The 22,423-nt window shown below is 39.2% G+C and overlaps 3 protein-coding genes across 4 annotated transcripts in view; 2 read left to right on the forward strand and 1 right to left on the reverse strand.

The window, feature by feature from the left end:
• scn4aa (sodium channel, voltage-gated, type IV, alpha, a) overlaps positions 1-12,061 on the reverse strand; it is a 28,091-nt gene extending 16,030 nt beyond the window's left edge. The window contains exons 1-9 of the mRNA XM_042396860.1: positions 11,349-12,061; positions 3,634-3,949; positions 3,187-3,305; positions 1,903-1,992; positions 1,675-1,803; positions 1,324-1,415; positions 484-777; positions 326-389; positions 29-170 (exon numbers count right to left, since the gene is read on the reverse strand). Coding sequence (XP_042252794.1) covers positions 29-170; positions 326-389; positions 484-777; positions 1,324-1,415; positions 1,675-1,803; positions 1,903-1,992; positions 3,187-3,305; positions 3,634-3,900 — 1,197 coding nt within the window. The 5' untranslated portion in view covers positions 3,901-3,949; positions 11,349-12,061. The remainder of the gene's footprint in view (positions 1-28; positions 171-325; positions 390-483; positions 778-1,323; positions 1,416-1,674; positions 1,804-1,902; positions 1,993-3,186; positions 3,306-3,633; positions 3,950-11,348) is intronic.
• A 1,893-nt stretch (positions 12,062-13,954) lies between these two features.
• Positions 13,955-19,153, forward strand: dydc2 (DPY30 domain containing 2). Of its 2 annotated transcripts, none has more exons than XR_006092904.1 (8): positions 13,955-14,072; positions 14,357-14,526; positions 16,429-16,551; positions 16,874-17,038; positions 17,283-17,537; positions 17,744-17,890; positions 18,294-18,435; positions 18,698-18,837. XR_006092904.1 is itself a non-coding variant. In XM_042397667.1 (8 exons), the coding sequence occupies exons 1-7, from the start codon at positions 13,994-13,996 to the stop codon at positions 18,782-18,784; spliced, it is 1,026 nt and encodes a 341-aa protein (XP_042253601.1). In that variant the 5' UTR covers positions 13,955-13,993; the 3' UTR covers positions 18,785-18,832; positions 19,009-19,153. The 2 variants fall into 2 exon arrangements, 1 of the variants encoding a protein (XP_042253601.1); XM_042397667.1 differs by lacking the exon at positions 18,294-18,435 and adding an exon at positions 19,009-19,153 and having other exon boundaries at positions 18,698-18,832.
• A 375-nt stretch (positions 19,154-19,528) lies between these two features.
• Positions 19,529-22,340, forward strand: LOC121887103 (peroxiredoxin-like 2A). Its single transcript, XM_042397669.1, has 5 exons — positions 19,529-19,978; positions 20,170-20,261; positions 21,161-21,301; positions 21,489-21,653; positions 21,759-22,340. The coding sequence occupies exons 1-5, from the start codon at positions 19,834-19,836 to the stop codon at positions 21,870-21,872; spliced, it is 657 nt and encodes a 218-aa protein (XP_042253603.1). The 5' UTR covers positions 19,529-19,833; the 3' UTR covers positions 21,873-22,340.
• The last annotated feature ends 83 nt before the right edge of the window (positions 22,341-22,423 follow it).

Below are 22,423 nucleotides of genomic sequence, written 5' to 3' on the forward strand. Positions count from 1 at the left end.
ATTTCTAACAAATGAAAGAAGTGCCAACCAGCTGGAAAAGGTTCTCCCAGTAGTCCTGCGTCATGAGTCTGAAGAGGGCTAGGAAGGACCAGCCAAAAGTGTCAAAGCTGGTGTAGCCAAAGTTGGGGTTTCTCCCAGCCTTCATGCATGTGTATCCTTCTGGACACTTTCTATGAAAAGGGAAGAGGAGTCAGCCTCCGAATCACACTCAACTCAGACTTAGACTGAAAAAATACTATTGTGAATATCAAGCTTAACTTAAACAAACTTAAAGAAATTGACCAGACAAAATTAGCATTGTAGTCTCAGCGTGAGTAAAACATACCCAGCATCAGAACTGTTTCCACATATAAGAGCATCTAGGCTGCCTTCCAAAAAATACTGATTATCTGCAACCAAACAAGAAAAGACAGAGTCAAGTCTACTCCACTGAGGAGAACATCAGAACATCATAAAATGAGACATAATATGTGTTAAACATACCTGGGTTTTCGATATATTCAGTGAAATTGAAGGTACTGTTTGAATATGTTGTAGCGTTGAAACCCATGGTGTCGTTGAAGGACAGAGTGTCATTAAATATGGAGGTGGTGTTAAAGAAGTCAAAGTCTGTATCATTTGCTGGGATGGGCCATCGTATGCATTTGTGTCGCAGATTTCCCATAAAAAGTTGAAGCCCGACAAGGGCAAAAACCGCAAGAGCAAAGACGGTCAGAACCATGACATCCACCATTTTCTTCACTGACTGGATCAAAGCGCCCACAATGGTTTTCAAACCTGACAAAATACAAGTCAAATACAAATACGAATAATACGTCAGTAGCATGTCACAGAATAGAGAGGCAGAAAAAATATATTTCTGTAAAACACAATTGTTTTCTTTTAGATTTTTTTTTCCTCATCTTTACTGTGTTTCTCATAAACTACATGATAATTTTACATCTATGGGCTCCCAAATTATTAAAATAAACCAATCTCAGAAGGAGGGATTTTTGTTGGACTGGTCACATATGCAAACTTTGACCAGGGTAAACTTTGTTTTAAGCAGTAACAAGACAAAAAAGGTTGTAAACCACTGCTTTAGAGTACAGTCTAACTCTATAAATGTTGTCACAACACTATTAACATTACAATACCAGTAAATTTCAGTAAAAGATCAAAATCAAAAGACTAAAGGTTATGAAGTGCGGTCATATGCTGACTCTGAAATTGTTCATATTTGCTAATATAGTCACTCACACTCAGTAAATAAATCCCACTTATTTGCACCATATAAAGAGTTTAAAAAATGCTCAATAAAATATTAAATAACAGAAAGATTACCAGGAATCACAGTAATTGTTTTAAGGGCTCGAAGTACACGAAATGTCCTGAGGGCTGACACATTGCCAAGGTCAACAAACTCAGTGACGTATCTATGGAGAGACATAAATTAACACAATTATGAGCAAAGGCAACACATGTTAATATTACTGTCCATGGGAAAATGCACAAAAAGTAAAGTAAATATCCACAATATCAGCTTTCAAATATGTTTAGTTTTTTAAATGATCTCAACTGGCCTTGGATAAATGGCTATGTGATAACTGCATACAGTAAAAAAAAACATCAGAACCATATTTCTATTATTACATTTAAGTACATAGTTAGATAAAAGCGCCCTCAGATACTTACGCCATGCTGATCACCATGAAATCCAGCCAGTTCCATGGATCTCGAAGGAATGTAAACGATCCAACACAGAAACCTCTAGACAACACTTTGACTGTTGCCTCAAAGGTATAAATACCAGTAAAAACATACCTACGGAGAAATTACGCAACATGAATCAGTGAAGGTTGTATTTAAATGTATCGCTGGAATTACTGAAAACCACAATAAAACTATGAACGATGTACTCACTCAACAGTTTTACTCCATGCTGGTGGGTTGCTCATCGTCATGAACACGCAATTCGATAGAATTGTAATCATGATGAACATACTAAATAATTTAATTAAGGGTTAAGGAAACAAACATGACATTACATACAGTACATAGTTTTTACGCACCACATATCTGGGACAAACTCCCAGAAAACTTGAGGTCTGCTCCAACTCTCAGCTCTTTAAATAAAGGCTTAAGATTTTTCTGTTTGCCACTGCCTCATATTAAATTACATTTTGAACTATTCATATCGCACACTGCACTATAGCTGCACTGTTAATGTTTAGTGTCCAGTTTTATGTGTCTTATATCTATTTCAGCTTATTTTTACTTTCTATTTAACTTTTTGGCAAAAAAATACAACAAATCAGCCACAATTAGTCCAGAATTCTGCTTCTCGAGTGCTGACTAAGACCAGAAACACATGACGCCTGTTTTATGATCTACGCTGGTGGTCTTTCAGTTTTCATATTGATTCTTTTATTGAGTTATAAGGCAATACATGGCCTTGCACCAGACTATTGATCAGAAATGCTTTAAATTTATGAACAAGGACGGCCCCTCAGATCCTTTGGTTCTCTATTAGCTGCTCCAGAAAGCAGAACGGAAACTTTTTGTGATGTTGCTATCAGCCGTTACGCTCCGAGGCTGATAACATAATGATATTTTTAAACATAGACTAAAAATCCATCTGTTTAACCTGGCTTTGATTTAGTGTCTTACAATTTTATAGTTGTAAAATTTTACTGTTTTATTGTAATCTATATATTTTGTGCAATGTTTTATGTTTTTATAATTATTATTTTAACTGTTCTCTTACCATTTACTTATATTTTATTGGTGTCTTATTCAAGTAGGTTACCTTTCTTTCTAATCTATCATTATCTTTTATTATTTACTTAGTTATATTTTACAATTCACAGTTTTAATTTTTTGCATTTTACTTGTATCTTGTTGTTTATTAGTCTCCCAGTCCATATTTAACAACCTGTGTTGCATTTGTCGATCACTTGTAAAGCACTTTGAATTGCATTTGACTTGTATGAAAGGTACTACATAAAAAAAAAAAAAGATTGATTGGTTTCAATTGTGTTTGTTTTTTTAAATGCCTTGTTGTTGAATTGTACTATACAGATAAACTTGCTTTGCCTCACTTAAGGAGACTCTTTTCCTCCTCAACAGCCACATAACTTTATATCTATTTCAATCTTAAATATTCTAAATAATAAACAGCTCTGGCAACAATAGTTTAAAGGATATGAATGTATGAGAATTTTGATGGCTCCTCTCCTAACCACACTAAAGGGGCTCAGAATGTAGCAAGCCGGTTCAGCATTGAACCTGAAGATTGTGTTTCCTTTGGTGATCACAACGAATGTCTGAAAAACACAGAGATCATCTGCATGAATGCAAGCTAGTATATTCCATATCCTAAAAAAACATTTCAATAAACACTTAGCGATGAAAATCTTGAAATAATAACTTAACATTTAACTGTAACACATGCATACCACAGATGAAATGGTGCACAGTACATTGCATAAGGGATACTGTATGCAGTTGTAATAACAGAAATTTATGTTAAGTAATACATCCTGTCATATTTTAAGGTTATGTTAGGACAGAGTCAAGCCAACTGTGCACTGTGCTACTTTATGTGTTTCTACAGAGCTTTTTATTGGTGAGCTCAAATGATCTTAGACGGACTTTCTGTGCCTTGTAGAAGGGGTCCAGGTCCTCCAGAGGTGTGTTCAAGAGCTCTGGTGGAGGGTCTCCGAAGATCATGGGCAGACTCTTGCCTGCTTCCAGATCAGCGTGTGGGGTTGGTTTCTCTTCCTCCTCATGGTCGTGGATGTGGTCTTCTACTGCAGCAGCCTTTTTTACTTCCTCCTGGAGCCTCTCGATCTCCGCCAGTGATTCCTGGGTGAAACGGCGGAACACATCGATGCCTGGGGGAGGGAGCAGGGTCGCCATCTTCGCATTGCGAAGGGATACCGCCACACCGGGGTTTCCCTAGGAGGAGCTGGAGGGAGGAAGATGAATAAGTACTAAGAATACAGTACATAAGCTTCAGCAGTTCCTCATGTTTTGAGACAGGTCCAGTTGTAGCCATGACCAACAAGCTAACATTTAACATTTGATCAGAAAAACACATTAATCATATATTAACTGATTTCTGGCCACTTGGGGGCAGTGCAAACATATTATCATATATGCATATGACATATTATCACTTTTTAAGCTAACTCATTAACAAACAGAGGCTTGTTACATCCACCAGACATGGAGCAACATTACTATTCATTTAGCGTCCTCTTTCTGGCGGAATTTAAATCCTCCTTTTAGCTCTGTTTTGTTCTCCACTGACTCCTGAGGGAAATATTTGTCTCTTCAGCTACTAATATCTCCACTAATTTCATCAGCTACTCGCTAACTTCATTTGTCTCCCAGGTCAGGTAGCGTATATTGGGTTTATCAGAGCTTTTTTTCCAGAAAACAACTGCTTGCTGCGTCTGAAAACTACATGAAAGTGGTGGCTGGAACTAAAAATGCAGGCTGTAAAACCAAAACAGTGAGCTGAAAGACACTTTAACACTCCGTAGAGCTGAGAGGAGCTGCAAAGTCGGGTGATAATTCTCTCTGGGCTCATCACGGCGAGCAGCGTCAATCACATTACATGTTATTTTTAGATCTATTGTTGATATAAAATTATTGATCATAGCAGCTTTAAGTCTTTTCCAATTGTGCCCCCTTTACAAAAGTCATAAGGCAGGATCATGTATGAAATGTAGTATTTCATGCAGCTAACAATCAATGAATATTGTCATTATTGCTTTTTTCAATCAATTAATCAATTAAAATAATGACAAATTCCCAATACAAGTCATCAGGGGCAAAAATTAAAATGATTTATTTTGCTTAATTGTGCAATTTACAGGGGTATAAAAGTGAGGAATGTTTGGTATTTTTACTTGATTTTTAATGACAAGTTAAAAAGTCACCAATTAATATTCTGATTATCAGTTTATGGATTGATTTCATAGTCTTTTCAGCACTATTGTGTTGCAGTGGTTCATAGCCTGGTAGTAATCCTCCAGTGGTTCCCATGATATATATATATATATGGGGCCATGAGATGATTAATGGGACAGGAAGGAAGTAAAAACAAAGTTCTGCAACTCAAATACTTTGCTTTGTTTGTGAAATATTTTGATAGTTTTAACTCTTCTGACCTCGAAAAATTATTTAAATGACACAATCTGAATAGTTTAGAGGGGAAAAATATCCCTCTTTGGTGGGACTGCTCAAAACGTATTAACATTTGAAACCCGAGATTAGAGACCACAAGTAGACACAGCTTTGTTTTCAGGGGTCACAAGCCAAAAAGGTTGGAAACCATAGCACTAAAGCTTTTACGTCTCCATACGTGTCCTGAGTGTTGGTGATGATCATAGGTCTTATCTGCTTTAATTTACGACCAGCCCCCTCATGCTCCCTCATTCCTGCCCTCCACCTGTGCCCCATATCTCTGATCCTGCACCCTTGCCCTCGCTACACCGTGAGCGCTTCAAAGTGTCAAGATGGTAACAAGATGACTAGACGCACTCAGGAGAGCTTGGACTTTCCCACCGTTCTAAAGAGACCATGACATTACCTGTGTACATAAATGTAATATGATATCTGCTAACCTAGACGCTCCATATCAGGTCCAAGTGGCATTTGCTTACATCCTTTGATGTGTTTAGCAACCAGTCAAGATCACTTGGTTTATTTTCTCTGGAGCAACTAAGGTTAGGCTTCTGCTATCACAAACATAATAAAGTAATAGTATTCTCTAACTTTTATATGAAATATAACCTAAATATACTTCTGAATGATGATCACATGTTGCCAAGTTAGGATGGTCACTCCACTATAAATCAAAAGACACCACCTCTTGCTCATAAGTATCAGATTTTTTTTGTTATTATGTAAGTGTATAAACACTTAAACTGATGGTGGAAGCGTATAAGTCAAGAACTCTGTGCAACTGGTGACAAAAATAAATTCAGTGGGTTAATGTATTTGCCAGAATGTAGCAGTATCAATATGCATTTAGCAAATGTTACATAATTTTAAGTAGAACATGTGTATACGTAGGGAAACATTTCCAGACAAAATCACAACTTAACTAACAAGAAAAATGTATTTAAGAAACTTGTGTTAATACACTGAAGTACAGCAAAAGCCATGAGAAACATAGATCATTTATAGACACAATGAAAAGTCACTAAAATCAACAAGACATGTATAGGCTGTCGCATTGTAACATCACTATTGGCAATAATGTCTGTTAAACTTAAGTTTAATGTCTGCATTTCCTGAAACGAAAATACAGAGACTATGCAAAGAATACAGATATGGCGTTAATCACCAAAACAGACAAACAAGCTGGTAACAGACTGTAAACAAAGAAGCGTTCTTGAGTTCACACATATAAGACACGGAGATCAAACTGTGCAATGAATATGGCATTAAGAGATAAACACATTGATGTGCAGTGATAGCCACTGATTACACACATGAATGTAGTATAATAGCCGCTCAAACCACCTCACTTGAACAGAAAATTATGCATATGTGAGGAGACGCACACACTCCCACAGATACAGTGGCTTCCCAGCTGCTACAGGCAATCAAGACGGAGCGTCGTGTTACAGAAGCCCGATGACTCTGCTCATTCCTTCCTGGCTGAGCTTTCGCTCTGCGCCTCACATCCCTCCGATAAACAGGACGGCATGCCAACTTATCTTACCAAGCTGACTCCTCTCTCTACTACCTTCTATTTTACATGGGGCCCCAAACACACTAAGCTTCCGCCTCGGCACCCTTACCCACACTTTACAACCCCCCAACCATCTGGCTACATGACACTTGAGGTTCTAAATCCCCCTTTCATGCAACGCAGACTTCAATCGTTCCATCTTAACGCGATCACTCATCAAAGCCACCATCCCTGATCACTCAAACGCACAGCTGACAGTTTCTCAGTTCCCCTTTAACAATACCACTACACTGACCAAATCTAGACGTACTACCTATGACAACAGAGTTTCTTGGTGCCATTTCTATCATGAGGCGCCCTAGGTAGCCTTACACCTACCTACTACTCCCTTCACACTCCCTTCCAAGCCCTCGTTTCCCCCCTCGTCATCCCATTTCATAACCCCCATTCTGGGAGCCGTGGGCCCCGCTGCTCTCGACCGTGAGCCAACCTTAAAATACACATCCTGAGAATGGATGTGTTTCTCTGTGGCTTATGGTGAACATTTCCTGATTGCATTACATCATATCATTTCTGCTGAAGCCATCAGAAAAAAAAAAAAAAATAGGTCTGTCAGTTAAAAGTAAGCCAGTCTCAAAAAGTCCTCTCAGAGAGGATGGGTTTCTGCCTTGTCCCACACATTAGTTGGGTAAATAATATGTTTTGGCACCACGTTAAGCTTTGTAGCTACATTCATCAGAGTGTGTTTCTCTACTCTAAAGAGCCAAGAGTAAAGACAAGACTGGGATATTCAGTATCAGTCAAAATAGATTCTGTATATCATGCTTAATCTTAACCGTCGTCTGGCACGCATGTCCAGAACATACAGTCCTGTCTGAATATCTAAGTTTAAGAGCAAAGCGAATGGCTTGAAGTACACAGTACATTTACTGCTGGTGTTTGATTTTCAAGAGTCTCACTGGAGACAATCCACCTGTTACATGACCATGCTCGTTCAGTCATACTGTGGACAGGTGGCAAACTGAGGAAGAGAGAGGGAAAGTTACATTTCAGAAGCCTTCCCGACAGTAATATATATATCACCTTGCATGTCAGGGAAGGCCATGTGACCTGTGACATTCCTGTTGAGGATATAGACGGGGTAATGTAGACACCTCGTCGTTACACTAGCTGGCCGTGGAATGCGAATGCCAATATTCACCTCCGGAAACTAACCAAACCAGCTTTTGTCACAAGGGGCAGTGGGAGTTCATACAGCAAGAGAACTCCCTGGCTCAACTTGAAGATATGCAGAAATTCCTCCATGTAGTCTGTTACAATAGCTTCGATTTTAACCAAAAACGTGTTAAATTGAAGTCATAGGACGAGCGTTTTATGTACCAAATATTTTAAACAACTTAATGACTTGTTTGCTTAATAGTGGTGACCTGAAGATGCTGGCAGTTCATAGACACGTCCTGTGGCAACATGGCAAACGTCTCAGTACCCTCTCTAAACAGCACTTACCACTCCTGGAATGTGGTTAAGTTGTAAACGACAGATCTACAGAGCAAACAAGGGCTTTTATCCACACGTCCTTTGACATTTACCATGCTCCTGTTCCCCCCTGTTTTCTCACGGGGTCAAATCGCAACACTGTAGTTTGCTCTCTCCTAGCTTGCTTCAACACCCTGTCACCCACCAGTTAACCTTGTATTTCAAACCCTATAGGGAGCCACATTAAAACAGACCTTTCCACCTGTTGCTGATTCCTACCGTGTTATTATAAAGTATGTTGCCACCGGACACAGTTTTCCACTTCAAAATCAAAGCTGCACACTCTGTTAGACCAGACCAGAAAATGATCAGCATGTTCATGGCGTCAGTAACAACTCAGGGTCAAGCCCTTTAAGTCTTTCCCTCTTAGTCTGATGTCTTTATCAGATGTGTGCACAGTGGACTCAGTAGTAATATTTTCCTACATGCATTATGTTGCTGTTAAGAGGACAGCTGCTGTTATTCGCGGCATGACTATGTCGCTGCATACCAAGGAGCTGTGAAGACCTAGGGTAATCTCCCTGGAGCAGTCAGATGGCTAACAGAAACATGTAGGCCAACTGATTTATAAATCCAGACTTTTATTGGAGAACACAGCCAAACAATGTGTCTCTGACTGACCAAAGCCAAGGCCTAAGTCATTGTTTCACCACTACCATCTTGGTTTCCAGGATAATGAAAGAATAGGTGTTAGCAACAGAAAAAGGGTACTAATATACAGTTACATAGTCTTGGATCTGAACTAGTGGATGACTAATGCAGTAAATTAAGCTGTTGTGGAATGAACCTTATCAAAAAGGTTGACATTTTGGGAAATGATTAGCTATCTTGTCAAGAGTTTGATGTTAGAAGATTGATACCACTCTCACGTTTGTCACACCACAGCCAGCAGTCGGCTAACTTACAGTACCAGTCAAAAGTTTGGACACACTTTCTGATTCAAGGGAATGGGAATGTGTGTCCAAACCTTTGACTGACACTGTAGCTCAGTGCAAAGACTTGAAACTGGGAAACAGCTAGCCTGTCCTTCCCAAGGTAACCAAATCTGCCTATCAGCACCTCTAAAGCTTATAAATTCATGTTGTATCATATTTGGTTTTTTTGTACAAAAACTTAAGTGTAAAAACAACAAATCGCCATTTTACGCAGGGTTGTACCGGACTGTTTCTTGACCAAGCACAGTAACCCTAGAGTCTCCGCTGGTTGTTGTTTTTACGCTTTGGTTTTTGTATGGATTAAACAAACGAGATACAATCTGAGAGATGCTGGTAGGTGGATTTTGTTACCTTTGGACAGAGCTAGAGTTAGCTTTTCCCTGTTTCCAGTCTTTGTGCTCACCTATATAAGCCTGCTGCTGGTGGTGGTAGCTTCATATTAAGCATAGAAACATTTGAGTGGTATCAACCTTCTCATAAAACTCTCAACCAGGAACCGAATGAGCGTACTTTCCATGAATGTCAAACCTTTGCTTTAAATACAGGATTAACTGGGTCACCAGGAATAATTTGTTCTTTGATATAGTCAAATGCAGCTTTCCAAACAGATTTCTGCTGTCTCAAACTGACCCATTTGGCCTTTGCACTCACTGCACAGAAATCTGAGTAGATTACATGTGGAAGTGATATCGAGAATATTCCATCCAGCTTGTAAGAGACCAAGGGGAGCTATTATCATATTTATAACACCAATCAAGTGCCTCAAGAACAATCCACTAAGGAGCTGCTTGTGTTCAAATTATCCAGTTAAAACAAAACTTTATAAGAGAAAACACATCTTTTATTTCAGGTGGTATTCCCACTGGGACTCAAAACTGTACGTGAATTGGGTAACGCAACAAATGAGATGTTAGATTTTGAGACGAAAATCTTTACTTGTCTTTAACCTTATTTCACCTTTTGAATACTCTGGAAAATACAGAACCCTAGCCAAGCAGTCACATGGGCTCACTTGGTGAAAGAAACTCAAAACCGACACCTTCTGCGTCCAAGAACATGTGATGCGAGACACACAAACACACTCAGGCAGAGGAAGACCGCGGATACATCTTTACACATTGTGCATGTGGAAAGCTACACATGATGCAAATGTGCAAACAAAACTCACTCTAGGAGCTTAAAAACACCACCTGATGATCCCCATCCATGTTGAAATCTGCATGGGTCCTCTGGGACTCCATCCTGTTACATAAGATTATGCAGGTGCACTGTTGACAGGAGGATCTAATATGAACACAAGTCTCAATGTCTCCCAGTGTGACCAATGATCTGCTTTGCCTGCATGGAGCCAGGCTTTCTCCATAGTCCCACACCACTGATTTGGCCAACATGGATTAACGGCAGAGACATGGTGGGGTATGAGCATCCACAGCATCACAATATCTTGCCCATCTGCCATGAAGGCATGGGCTAAAAATAAAACTTTGTCCCTGTGGGAGGAGGCATAGTGGGGATTGAGAAGGTTGCAAAGTGTCCACACTGGACATTACAGCCATGTGCCTCGATGGGGATATTCACCTGGCGGGTGAAGACATGGGCCTGTTATGATGCTCATGAGCAGTTTTCCCTCTCATACTGTAGGTACTGTAGCATAACAGTGTAGTTAGACACTTGTTTGTGCATGTGCATGCACCTTCAAAACATAAACTCACACAACCTCTCACACACACACATTTAAAAACACTGCTGTGAAGCCATAAATCTACCAAATGCAAGTTTGACCTAAGCTCAATTACAGGTCCCTGTTTATTATTAGAACAAAGGCAGTTTTTTTTAGTGCAAAAAAATACCTTGCTTCTTTTATAGTGTGAAACCACATTTTCTACCTATTTAAATGAAACTGCTCTTTATCAAACCACAGCCACATTATTCTCCATTACTCGACAGAAAACTGCAAACACCACAGTCCAAATGAGAAAAGGGAAATCAGACCATTAGCTTAACTATAACCCTGCTGTCTAAAAGTCATAAAAATGCCAAATTAGTCCATCTCATCCCGAGAAATGGAAGCATACAAACATAACCAGCGAAAAAAAACAAACGTGAGCAATCATCAAAGCCATTCCGAACTTGCATGTAAAACTCTTCAGGAAACTTTTATATTCAGGGCTACATGCAGGTGTCACCTTAAGGCTTAACAACCCATGGAAGACAGAAGACGGCAGGTGGTGGGTTACCTTGCACGGTAAATCAAATATTTCCACAGAATCCAAGAAACTTTGAAAAAAAAATCAAGTGTTCCGTCAAGCCGTACACCGAGGGCGTAATTCTCCCCTTCTGGCAGCCAGTGCGGGGCTGCAGGACAGCTGTAGCTGACGCAGTGGTGCCCTGCAGTGAAACCGGAGGAGTTGCTCCAGGTAGGATCAGCTCAGATCTTTGACACTTCAGCAGCGGAACCGCTTCCCGTTCCCACACAGCTGGTCGCTTCTGCACGGTATTTTCCGTCAAATTCCAACGCAAATACAAACGTCCTGTTACAAAGTAAGCAAGTGTTTGAGCTGGACTCCCGCTGCAGAGCAGATGACACGTCCGTGTGATGGACCTGCAGGCTGTTGCCGCCACAGCGGATCATTGTGCACAGATTGTGCACAGATTGTGCACAGAGAAGTGTTTTATTCCTTTGAACAAGCAACGAGATCTGTATATGAAATAACTTGTTCCGGGAGATTACTCATTGTATTCATTATTGTTTAAATGAAGTCGACAAGTCCTTCATTAATTAGGGTGGACACTCATTAGTTACCGGAGACTCATGTTAAGCAGTAGGAATTATTTATTCAAACATTAGTTATTAGTTATTAACAGTTTGTAATTAGTTATTACAAACTGTTAAACATAAATCCATGCACAGACTGAAATAAATAAATTCAATACTGCATCCATGTTTTACTTCTTGTTTGTTGTCATTTGGAACACATGCATTTGATTAGTCCATGAAAAAAAGTATCTTAGCCTATATTTGGACTTTTGTGTGCAATAATTGCCAAAAAACCTGAACAAGCAACATCTATAAACATACTGCTGATACTGTTAGCAGCTGTGTTTTTTCCAGCTTTAGCCTATGAGAAGAAGTTTGAACATTTTGACACCTGAGCATGGATGTGGTTTGGATGCTTGTCAGGTGGTTGTTTTCAGAAAGAAATGGAGGGACAAGGTGAACATTTTGGGAAGAGTGACAGCCTCGCATCCTGCAAGGACAAGAAAAATGGTGTCTTCCATTTGTAGAAGCAAAAATTAATGAAAACATTTCTGATAAACGATTGTGTCCACTGAACTGTGCCAAAACCGTTTATTTGAATAAATACTAGAGCTATAACACAGGCTTATGGCAAAATTATGTGCAAAAATAATCAGAAAAGAAACTTGAACTTAAAGCCCAGTAATAGTACAAAAAAAGTACTGCAACCACCAGAGGGCAGCATGATAGCTTTCAATTTTCTATATAGTCCTTTTATTCTACCCTGTTATGTGGGTTTTTTTGTTTGTTGGTTGGTTGGTTTTGGTAACTTTTCCTTTTCCTTGTTAGAAGCATATTTTAAAATGTGCCATTAATGTTAAAATGTCTCTATCTTATAATTATGAAAGTAGAGACTGATAGTTCCTGGACACTTGCACAGGGGCCTTAAGCAGGATAAGATTTGGACCGGTATGTGATGTTTTGTCTTAGAAATCAGAGAAATAATCCACTTAATGATGTAGTAGTGTAGCTGTCAAAGGCCACACTGTGCACAAGTCACTGGGAAAACAGGCTAAATTGTTTATTGGATTTAATCAGATAATCTCTGCATGTGCGGTGTAAAAGTGAGGGCTTGTGTCAGTGCACTTCATATATACAGTCTGATTTGTGAGTCCTGCTGTTGATGTGAAAGCTATATCTGGCTGAAAGGTGTGCAATATGATTATACAAGGAAAATGATATCTGTGATTACAAATGTTGACTAGGTGTCATCTGTTTCTTGGAAACGGAGCCTGCTGCAATTTCCCCACCCTCTCCTCTCCCATGTGTTCAAACTGTCCCAGTTTCAGCACACGGTGCACATAAAATTACACCGACTACTAGAGAAATCTTTCTGAGGCTTTGTCACTATCTATGATATGAAACAGATGGGAAACAAAATGTTCCATAGCCCACTCATATAACTTTTAATCTAGATTTAAACATATCACAGCACCAAAACTGCCCTTGCTGAAATAGTCAGTAACATTCAGCTTGACTCATGCCAGCAAACCATTTGTATTAGTCCAACTAGATTTGAGTTCTCCTTTTGATACAGTGGATCATACACAATATTTGAATATAGCCTTGAAAAATGGTTGGTCTTTCTGTTATCATTTTGGTATTATAAGCTAAGTCGGACATGTGCTGTAAGGGATTTCTTTTTTCAATATTTACAGTGAACATAATTAGAAAACTTAATATTTGCCATAGTTAACCAGACAACCAGTCATAGTTAATCAGACAAATCTGCATTTTACTTTCAATGAATGACTTCAGTCCCCTTAACTAAATGACCAAATTCTTGTAAGGTTTAAAATTATATTGTTTTTTAAAAAATTATGATTTTAAAATTACAACTTGAAGCGAGAAAGCATTGAGTCAAAGTATGTATTTTTTAAATTCAGATAATGTCACCTAAACTGTTTTCCATAACCTGAAACACTACAGAATATTTTAACTAAACTAAAGCGAGTTAGACTACATTAATGTTCTGCTTTTTTAACTTTTAAAACTGTGTTATTGTTAGTAGTAATAAGTAGGAACTATTTAAAAATGATTGCGGGGAGTATTAATGACGTGACACCGTTACCATGGAGACACAACTGCCACATCCGGACGCTCAGTGAAAAAGGTTTGTTTTGACATGTTCTTACCCCTTTTTATGGTTGTTAAATTGGTAAACCAGTTGTTACATTTGCGTACGATAGAAATCATATAAAGCAAAAATTAAATTGCCGTTCAGCTAAACATTAACGTCTAAAAGAGCAAAATAAACTTAACGCTAACTGACGGCAGTTAACGTCACGTTTAATGCTAACGTCCAGTGGATGTGTTGGGTTAACCCAGTTGTCGACGTTGGTCAGTATTTTCGATATTTTATGCTCACCATTGTACCAACTTAAACTGTGTTTCTAGTTTTCACGCTGAAAAAAAAAATCATGGACTCGGAGTACTTAAAAAAACACCTGGGAAAATGTCTGGCGGAGGGTCTCGCTGAGGTGGCCGAGCAGCGACCCGTGAACCCGGTCCTGTATCTGGCCCACTGGCTGCACAACTACAACTCTAATCTTGAATATGAGGCGGAGGTAAGCTGCTGTTTTGTTTACCTCTCAGTAGGGGGAAGCATTATACACAACATTGCCATTAGTGTAAAGCGGCCTGCTTTGTCCCCACCTGCACTACTGACTATCAGTGATGGAAAGTCAATTAAGTACAAGTACAAGTATTTGATGCTACTTTATACTTCCACTCCACTACATTTCAGAGGGAAATATTGTACTTTCTACCCCACTACATTTATTTGACAGCTTTAGTTACTTTTCAGATGAAGATTTGACACAATGGATAATATAACAAGCTTTTAAAATGCAACACATTGTTAAAGATGAAACCAGTGGTTTCCAACATTTTTGGCTTTTGACGTCTTACAAAAAGTAGTGTGTAGTCAGAGTCACATATCAGATGTTTATGAGTTGTTAACAGATCCAAAAAACAGTGATTTTTTCCCTCTGAACTTCTCACGTTTTCATTTCAATAAATGTCCAAATGATCCAATATTTCAGCAAAAATCAAAGATTAGAGAAAAAGTCCAAAAACTGAAAACAGATTTGTGTATCAGAACTTTGTTTTTTCTTCTTTCCTCTCCCATTAATCATCTCACGACGACCCCTCAGATTTATCTGGTGACTCTTTGGAGGGGCCTGACCCCTAGGTTGGGAACCACTGGACTAAACTAGCTAACTGTATATAAAGTAGTTGAAACTAGCTCCACCTCCAGCAGCTACAACAGTAACATGCTGCTCACACACTGATGCTTCAGTATTAATAATCTAATGATGTCATATATAATAATATATCAGTCAGAGGGACCAAACCACTACTTTTACTGCAATACTTTAAGGTGATAATACTTATGTACTTTTACTTAAGTAGGATTTTTCATGTTGGACTTTTACTTGTAATGAAGTATTTTCACATTGCTGTATTGGTACTTTTGCTTAAGTAAAGGATCAAAATACTTCTTCCACCACTGATGCGTATTTATGTTTCATTTATTCATATGTGAAAGTCGGTGTGAAATTGGTGTTGAAAGTGCAAATTAATTGAAAAATCTGCTGGGTTTATATGTAGCTGAGGCCACAGGAAATTGAAAGTAACAGTAATCTGTTTACTGCTACTTAAAACTTCTACTGCACTACATTTCAGATGCAAATACTGCACTTTATATTCTACTACATTAGTTTGACAGCTAGTGACTACACTGTAAAGTCAAGTCAAATTTTACAATATGACTGAAAACTGACTAGTAATATGGTTACTTTTATTGATAATACTTTTACTTCAATAACATTTTAATGCAATACTTATTATCATTTGTTTTTGAATTATTTTGAATTATTTGTTTACTTCTTTCACAACTGTAACAGATTAGAAAAACTACTTTCCCTAATCAGAAGTTATTTTGTGAGTGCAGTGCTGTAGATAATGAGTAATATTGAGTTTACCACAAACACATGCACCCCACCCACCACAAACTGATGAACCAGAAAATACTGTAGCTATAGCTACTGAAGTGCTAGCACTAAAACTACTATTACTAGTACCACTACTGCCACTACCACCACTACAACTACTACCTCCAGAGGCCTTATTCTTCTAATAGGTTCTGTCATCTGTAAAGGATGACAAAGACTTAGACAGTCTAAGCTCATCAGGCTCAGTGCTATAAAGCTATAAAGACAACAGCCACCTTTTACCTTTAGCGTATATTCAGGAACTGTTAACAGTGTCCTACATGTCTGGGGATCTATGTGTGCCTCAGGCTTATAACAAATAAAAGGTCACAAGGTCAAGCTCTTTATAAGCCTTAAGTGTTTTAAGGCTTTTTTGGTGAAACTAGATGTATCAAGGGTGCTAAAAAGGTGTGGAGTCCTTTTTCTCTGTCATGGTGACTAGCCTTGCTGTTGTATTTCCTTTTTTTAATGCAGAAAAAGGCCCGATTGGCTTTCCTGGAGCAGGAGCGTGAAAAAGCCAGAGAAGAGGCTTTGAACCAGGAAAAGCTGAGGGAGGAGGAGCTTAAGATCAGCAAGGCCTTGGAAGAGTCTAAAAAAGTATGTTGTGTGACAAAATGTCAGTTTGTGTGCTTTAACTCACAAAGAGTTAAATGTAACTAAGTCTCCATTTACTCCTTTGTTCATCTAAAACCTCTCTCCTATCAAGTTTTCTTAATTTACTGAAGGGATTGATGTAACCTCATTTTCAGATTTTGTTTAGTTACAATGTGTTGAGAAGTTAATTTTAGGCAAAGACCAAGAGCTAGGAGGAACAGAAGCAGGAAAGTCATCACTTTTGCTCCCGCTGCAGTACATTTTTAATATGCTTTCCATGACATTTTGAGCAAAATCCTTCAAGAACACATCAACACATTAACAGATCTCTGAGAAGGAGTCTACAGGTTCTGATGCACCGGCCACAACTGAAGCTGCTGAGGACAACGAACCTGTGAAAGAAGAGAAACCAAACACCCCTGATCCAGAAAACCAGCAGGGCAAAGACGAACACCAAACTGAAGCTCGGGATAATGATGCTGAACAGGAGGTGATAAAAAGTAGATCTCAAATCTGTGTGCTGCTGGTGGTGGTGCCTCCCTGAACATTTGCAATCACTTCTTTGGTTTGATTTTCTGTGATCTTTGGTTTTGATTGATGACCGTTGCTGGGGGTCTTTCTGGTGGCTGGGCAGGGTCTTACTCTCATTCAGTGCATGTCTCACCTTGTATGGTGTGGAAATAGTCATGAAATTACTGACTTCAAATGGTTTAAGGAAACGGTGTGTCCGCCAGGTGAAGGTTACAGATAACATAACCAGTCCAGAGTCTCCTGGCAGAAAACCCTCCCCATCTGAAGCCCTCAGCACTGAGGTCAAAGAGGAGTCTACAGAAACGCCCGCTGAAAAAACCGAAGTGGAGCCAAAGAGCAATCAAGTAGAAGAGAAAACACAGGTGGAGCCAAGTGATAATCATGTAGAAGAGAAAACCGAGGAGAGGGCAAGCAGCAATCAAGTGGAAGAGAAAGAAGTTGACCAAGATGAAGATGAGGTGATGAGACACTTTTTGTGTCTGTGATACATCTGTTCCATTTTAGCACCAAGATATATAAGTGTGGATGATTTAGATAATGACATTAAATTCACAACAAATGAAAAGGTGATCAGCAAGATTCACATGGCAACATTTGACTGAGTTTTACTGATGATGCTAAAATGATTCTGTTACATATTCTGTGTCACGGCTCTGCTCTGCAGGTGGTTGAAACTGAAACTGCTGAACCTGAGCAGACTGAACCGTTACACTCAACTCCCAGACAAGACGCTGACGATTTAAAAACAGACAAAACAGAAGAGCCACGTGACAAACCAAGCCCTCGTTCCCTTGAACAGAACACAGAGAAGGTGATGCTGCTGAAATACGACTTATATGAACAAATTCTGCTGATTTTATTACAGTATGTGCCCAGAGTGAGGATTTATGTTCTCATGTTTTGAAGCTCTGGATGGAGAAGATGCAGGATAAATAGCGAGGAAAGACAATGGATAGATTGACAGCGTGGTTAAGAAATTTGAAGCAAAGTGAGCAGAAGACAGGTGAAACTTTACAGGACAGACGAGGGGCAGAAGAACAGGAAAACCACAGCTGACAAGAGAAAGAATATCTTACATGCTCAATCCCAAAAATACCCCAGGTGAAGAAAATCTAGGACAAGAGTCAAGCTGAGCAAAGGCAGACTGGCAGGACTATTTATGACTGTTTTCCATTACTAATTTACTCATTTTCTATATTACACAATTTTACCAGGAAGTCAGTGAGGATGACGTCCAAGCGGAGTCACCGTCAGTCCCTCAAACCAGAGGAGACATTTTCTGCTGAGCAAAAGATGACAGAAACTGAACAAGAGACACACAAACCAAGTTCTCTTCCTCTTCAGAACCAGGAAGAGGTGGCTGATCTCAATGAGTTCTACTGTCTCTACTAAATACATCCTCATGTTTCATATATTTTTATCCTATTCTTTGCACACTTTTGACACATAGAGTAAGAAAAACAGGTCCAGAGGAGGCAGCAGACCAGAGGTTGTATCAGCAGTAGACAGTCAGCCAGAGCACAACGCAGGGAGGACTCTGTAGAGAATATAGAGATAGAAATGCAAAGACAGATCGGTTTAATACTTAACCAGTACTCTTCTGACCACTTCATCTCAGGAGACAGACGGGCAACACACAGGTGAGACCACTGATAGCACGGCTTCAGCTGAGAGTGATGCAACAATAGAGAAGACGGTGCCATAAGGAGAACCTGAAAAGTCACCTTCTGATGAGGCAGACATTCAGGAGAAGGTAGACCCTGAAGGCCAGCTGGCAGAAGTGAATTAAATATCTGTTTCAAATGTTTAAAAAAAGTGTCTGATCTTAACTGTCTGTAGTCTGTACTCTTAGACTTTAGATATTTGGCATTTTCAAAGTTGCAGTGGTGAATCATTTGTAACATAACAAAGCTTTGTGTTGCTTTTCAGGAAGAAGAAAAAGAAGCAGATCATATTTGATCAAGTCAGTGTTGTTTGACCTCTGATCACTATACGTATAGTTTGATGGATATCTATGTGCAAATATAAAATATGCAAGTATTAACTAAAAAAAATAAACATTTCTCACCAATCATTTTTTATTTTTTCAGTTTATTTCAGAATCTCTGCGCCTAAATTCTTAAAATATCCTCTTAAGGCATGGTTTTAGACATATAAAAATAGTGGCCTTTGAATAAGAATTTGTGTCTGATGTGGTTTTTCCTCAGAAAATGTTCAATCACATCTAAATATATCTGCTCCTTCGCCCTCAGTGCAAAGTCCAGATCTCAGTGTTACTCATTTCCTGTAACATAAAAACAATCTGAGCCACTCAGCTTTAATAAATCCACTCCATTTTAAGATTAAAGGAACAGATTTGCACTCTTTGCAGATTGCACTTTGACTTTGTAACTCCGGAACATGCCTGCCGAATGACGGTGCAGTTTTCAGTCTTTCCAGTAACCTTTGACCTGGAGGAGGAGGGCCAGCCCCCTGTGGTGTATAATAATCTTTATTTCATTTTCAGTATCTCCAGTTGTCTTCCAGATGCAGACTAGATGACGGCGTCACTGATCAAACGCGGCTGTGTTTAATTAAGTCGGCTGATCTCGGTCCAAATAAAGGTTGGGTTAGGGAAACACTGAGGGGTGGACCGTAGCTGGGATTTAAATGCGCATTTAGCCGCGGTGCAATCAGAGCTGTTGTGGTTCCAGTGGTGCACAAGATGCTTTAAATCACAACGGACGGAGAAAGGAAGATTGAGGAAGAACAGCGATGGGGGTCGTAGTCAACGTTGTGGCTACTATCGGTGGCTTCATTACTGGTATAATGAATTTTTTCACTGATATATTTTTGACACCACCGCTGAAAGCAACTCTCAAACATTTAGAGGAAACTGAGCTCAAAACTTTGAAAGGAGGTAAGTCACATCAAGTTTTTATCCATCAAAGACTCACAAAAATAGAGCGGAAGTTGGTTTTTTTTCAAGATTGTGTGAAACTGATCAAAGGTGCATGGGTGCGTTGAAAGGAAGTATTGTTTTGTTGGTATGCGCATGTTTCGTATTTAGTCTGTTGCTCAACTCCCCTTTTACCTCATTTCTTCATCCAGAAATAAAGACTTTGAAAGGCAGGACTCTGTGGGAGAAGTCTGGAGCTGTCATCATGGCAGTTCGGCGGCCTGGATGATTTTTGTGCAGAGAGGTAATGATCAATACAGTGTGTCCAGTGTCTGAGCTGACAGTCACTTAATCCATTCCTACATGACCTCAGAAATGGATTATTAAGCCCTTAACATCCCTTCCCTCCTTTTTATTTCCTCTGAAGTAGCTGGAAAGATCGTATTGCTCCGCAGTATCTCTCAAAGATGTTCTGTACTGAAGCTTTAATGTTCACACTTTTTTTTTTTTTTTTTTTTTTGGCTGCAACATTTCATCAAATGAAAATATTCTTTCCGTCTTGTGCGTTATTTCATAAACACTCTGACATATTTGGTGTCTTAAGAGATTTTTGGATCTCTACTAGAACTTAATAAAGATCTGTTGAATAATGTTTGGTTGCATAGCAGCAGTTTGCAATGGCTGCTGATGGGTCAGTGCAGTTTAAGAAGTATTAAACCTCCCAAACATTTGGTATTTATTTAGTACATTTGTGATTATTGCTCTTGCACATGCACGGTGATGGACAACAAAACAAACAAGTTAGACAGGTCACAGCTGACAAAGACCTGCTGCACCTCCAGAACTAACCACACATATTCCAAGTGGATATTAATGTAAACCTGAAGCCTAACTTGTAAAAAGTACTGATACAGTTGATTGATTACAATTTTTTTTTTCTCTCTCTAAAGGAAATTATAAGTGATGCACCAAAAACAAGACTCATAAAATAGGCGTTGACCACGAAACAAACTCTTGGGCATTATGTAAAAATAAAAACCAATGTCACAAAAAACTAACTAAACCAGATTGAAATTTATGATTGGAAAAAGTCTGGTACTTATTATCCAGTTGATGCAGCACTGCCTTTTCCTGTGGAACATTACAATCACAGATTAAAAAAAAAAAAAACTGAGTTTTTGTTTAACTCTTCTTTGCCTGCAGGAGGCTGCAGAGCTGTCCTCTCTGAAACCCCAGCTGGATGAGCTCGGGGTCCCTCTGTACGCTGTGGTGAAGGAGGACGTCGGCACCGAGGTCCAGAACTTCAGACCGTACTTCAAGGGGGAGGTCTTCTTGGATGAAAAGGTTCACTTTTGTTTGTTCAATGAATCGGTAGACTGTGTGGTCAGGGGTGAACACTGATCTTCAAACCAGATTCAGCCAGTTTTTCAGCATCGCTTCTTGCAAACACACTGAAGTCATTGAGAATCTGTGATAAATCAGTTTAGATCTGCATGAAACATCCAGCGCTTCTTGTCTTCTTGTGTTTCAGAGGCGTTTTTATGGGCCCCGTGAGCGTAAGATGGGCCTCCTGGCGTTCCTTCGTGTTGGGGTGTGGTTGAATGGTCTGAGGGCCTTCAAGAATGGCTTCATGGGAAATGTTTTGGGAGAGGGCTTTGTCCTTGGTGGGGTCTTCGTCATTGGGAGAGGACAGCAGGTAAAAATAATAAACATTACACAATCAGTTGTATAATAACATTATAAAACATGTCAAAGAGGAATAAAGGCAGCACACTTGAAACATTGTTTTATTATTTTCTAGGGAATACTGCTGGAGCACAGAGAGATTGAGTTTGGAGATAAAGTAAACATCGAAGATGTTATCCGAGCTGCCAGAAGGATACCACAGGAACTTCTTCCTCTGGAAAACAAATAATGCTTTTGATTCGAATCTCATGTCAGGAAACATCATGTCCTTGAACATCTGACAGTCCCACATATTGTAGAGTACAGAGAAAGTTTAGGACCATATAAGATATACAAATTATCATATAAATGTTGAAAAATGTTTCAGTTTTATGGTAAAGAGTTTAAAGATGCAGATTAAATATTAAAGTCTATAGTTTGGGAGAAAGTTATTCAAAAAATCTTCAGGAAGTGCAGAGTAGACATGTGAGTTTGTTGATGTAGCTGTTTCTGACAAACCAGGATGCATTTTGTGGTATGACTGTCTGTGGTATGAGGCTCTGAGTGTGTTAATGATGGTCTGTCTTTAAACTCATCAGAGGAAGCAGACCTGATCTCTAACACTCAGTTCCCTTTTGTCACTACTGATACTACTGTGTCATCCTGGCAGCCAAGAAACCGTGACCTATGACCAATAAAACATGTCTTTGTAGCTGTACGGCTTGGTTTTTATCGTGATTCACTGCTTGGAAAAAGTTGTTTCCTATATTAGTCATATGAATGTTGCTGGATGGAGGGTGG

Source organism: Thunnus maccoyii, chromosome 20 (assembly GCF_910596095.1).
Source record: "Thunnus maccoyii chromosome 20, fThuMac1.1, whole genome shotgun sequence".
Lineage (NCBI taxonomy): Eukaryota > Metazoa > Chordata > Actinopteri > Scombriformes > Scombridae > Thunnus > Thunnus maccoyii.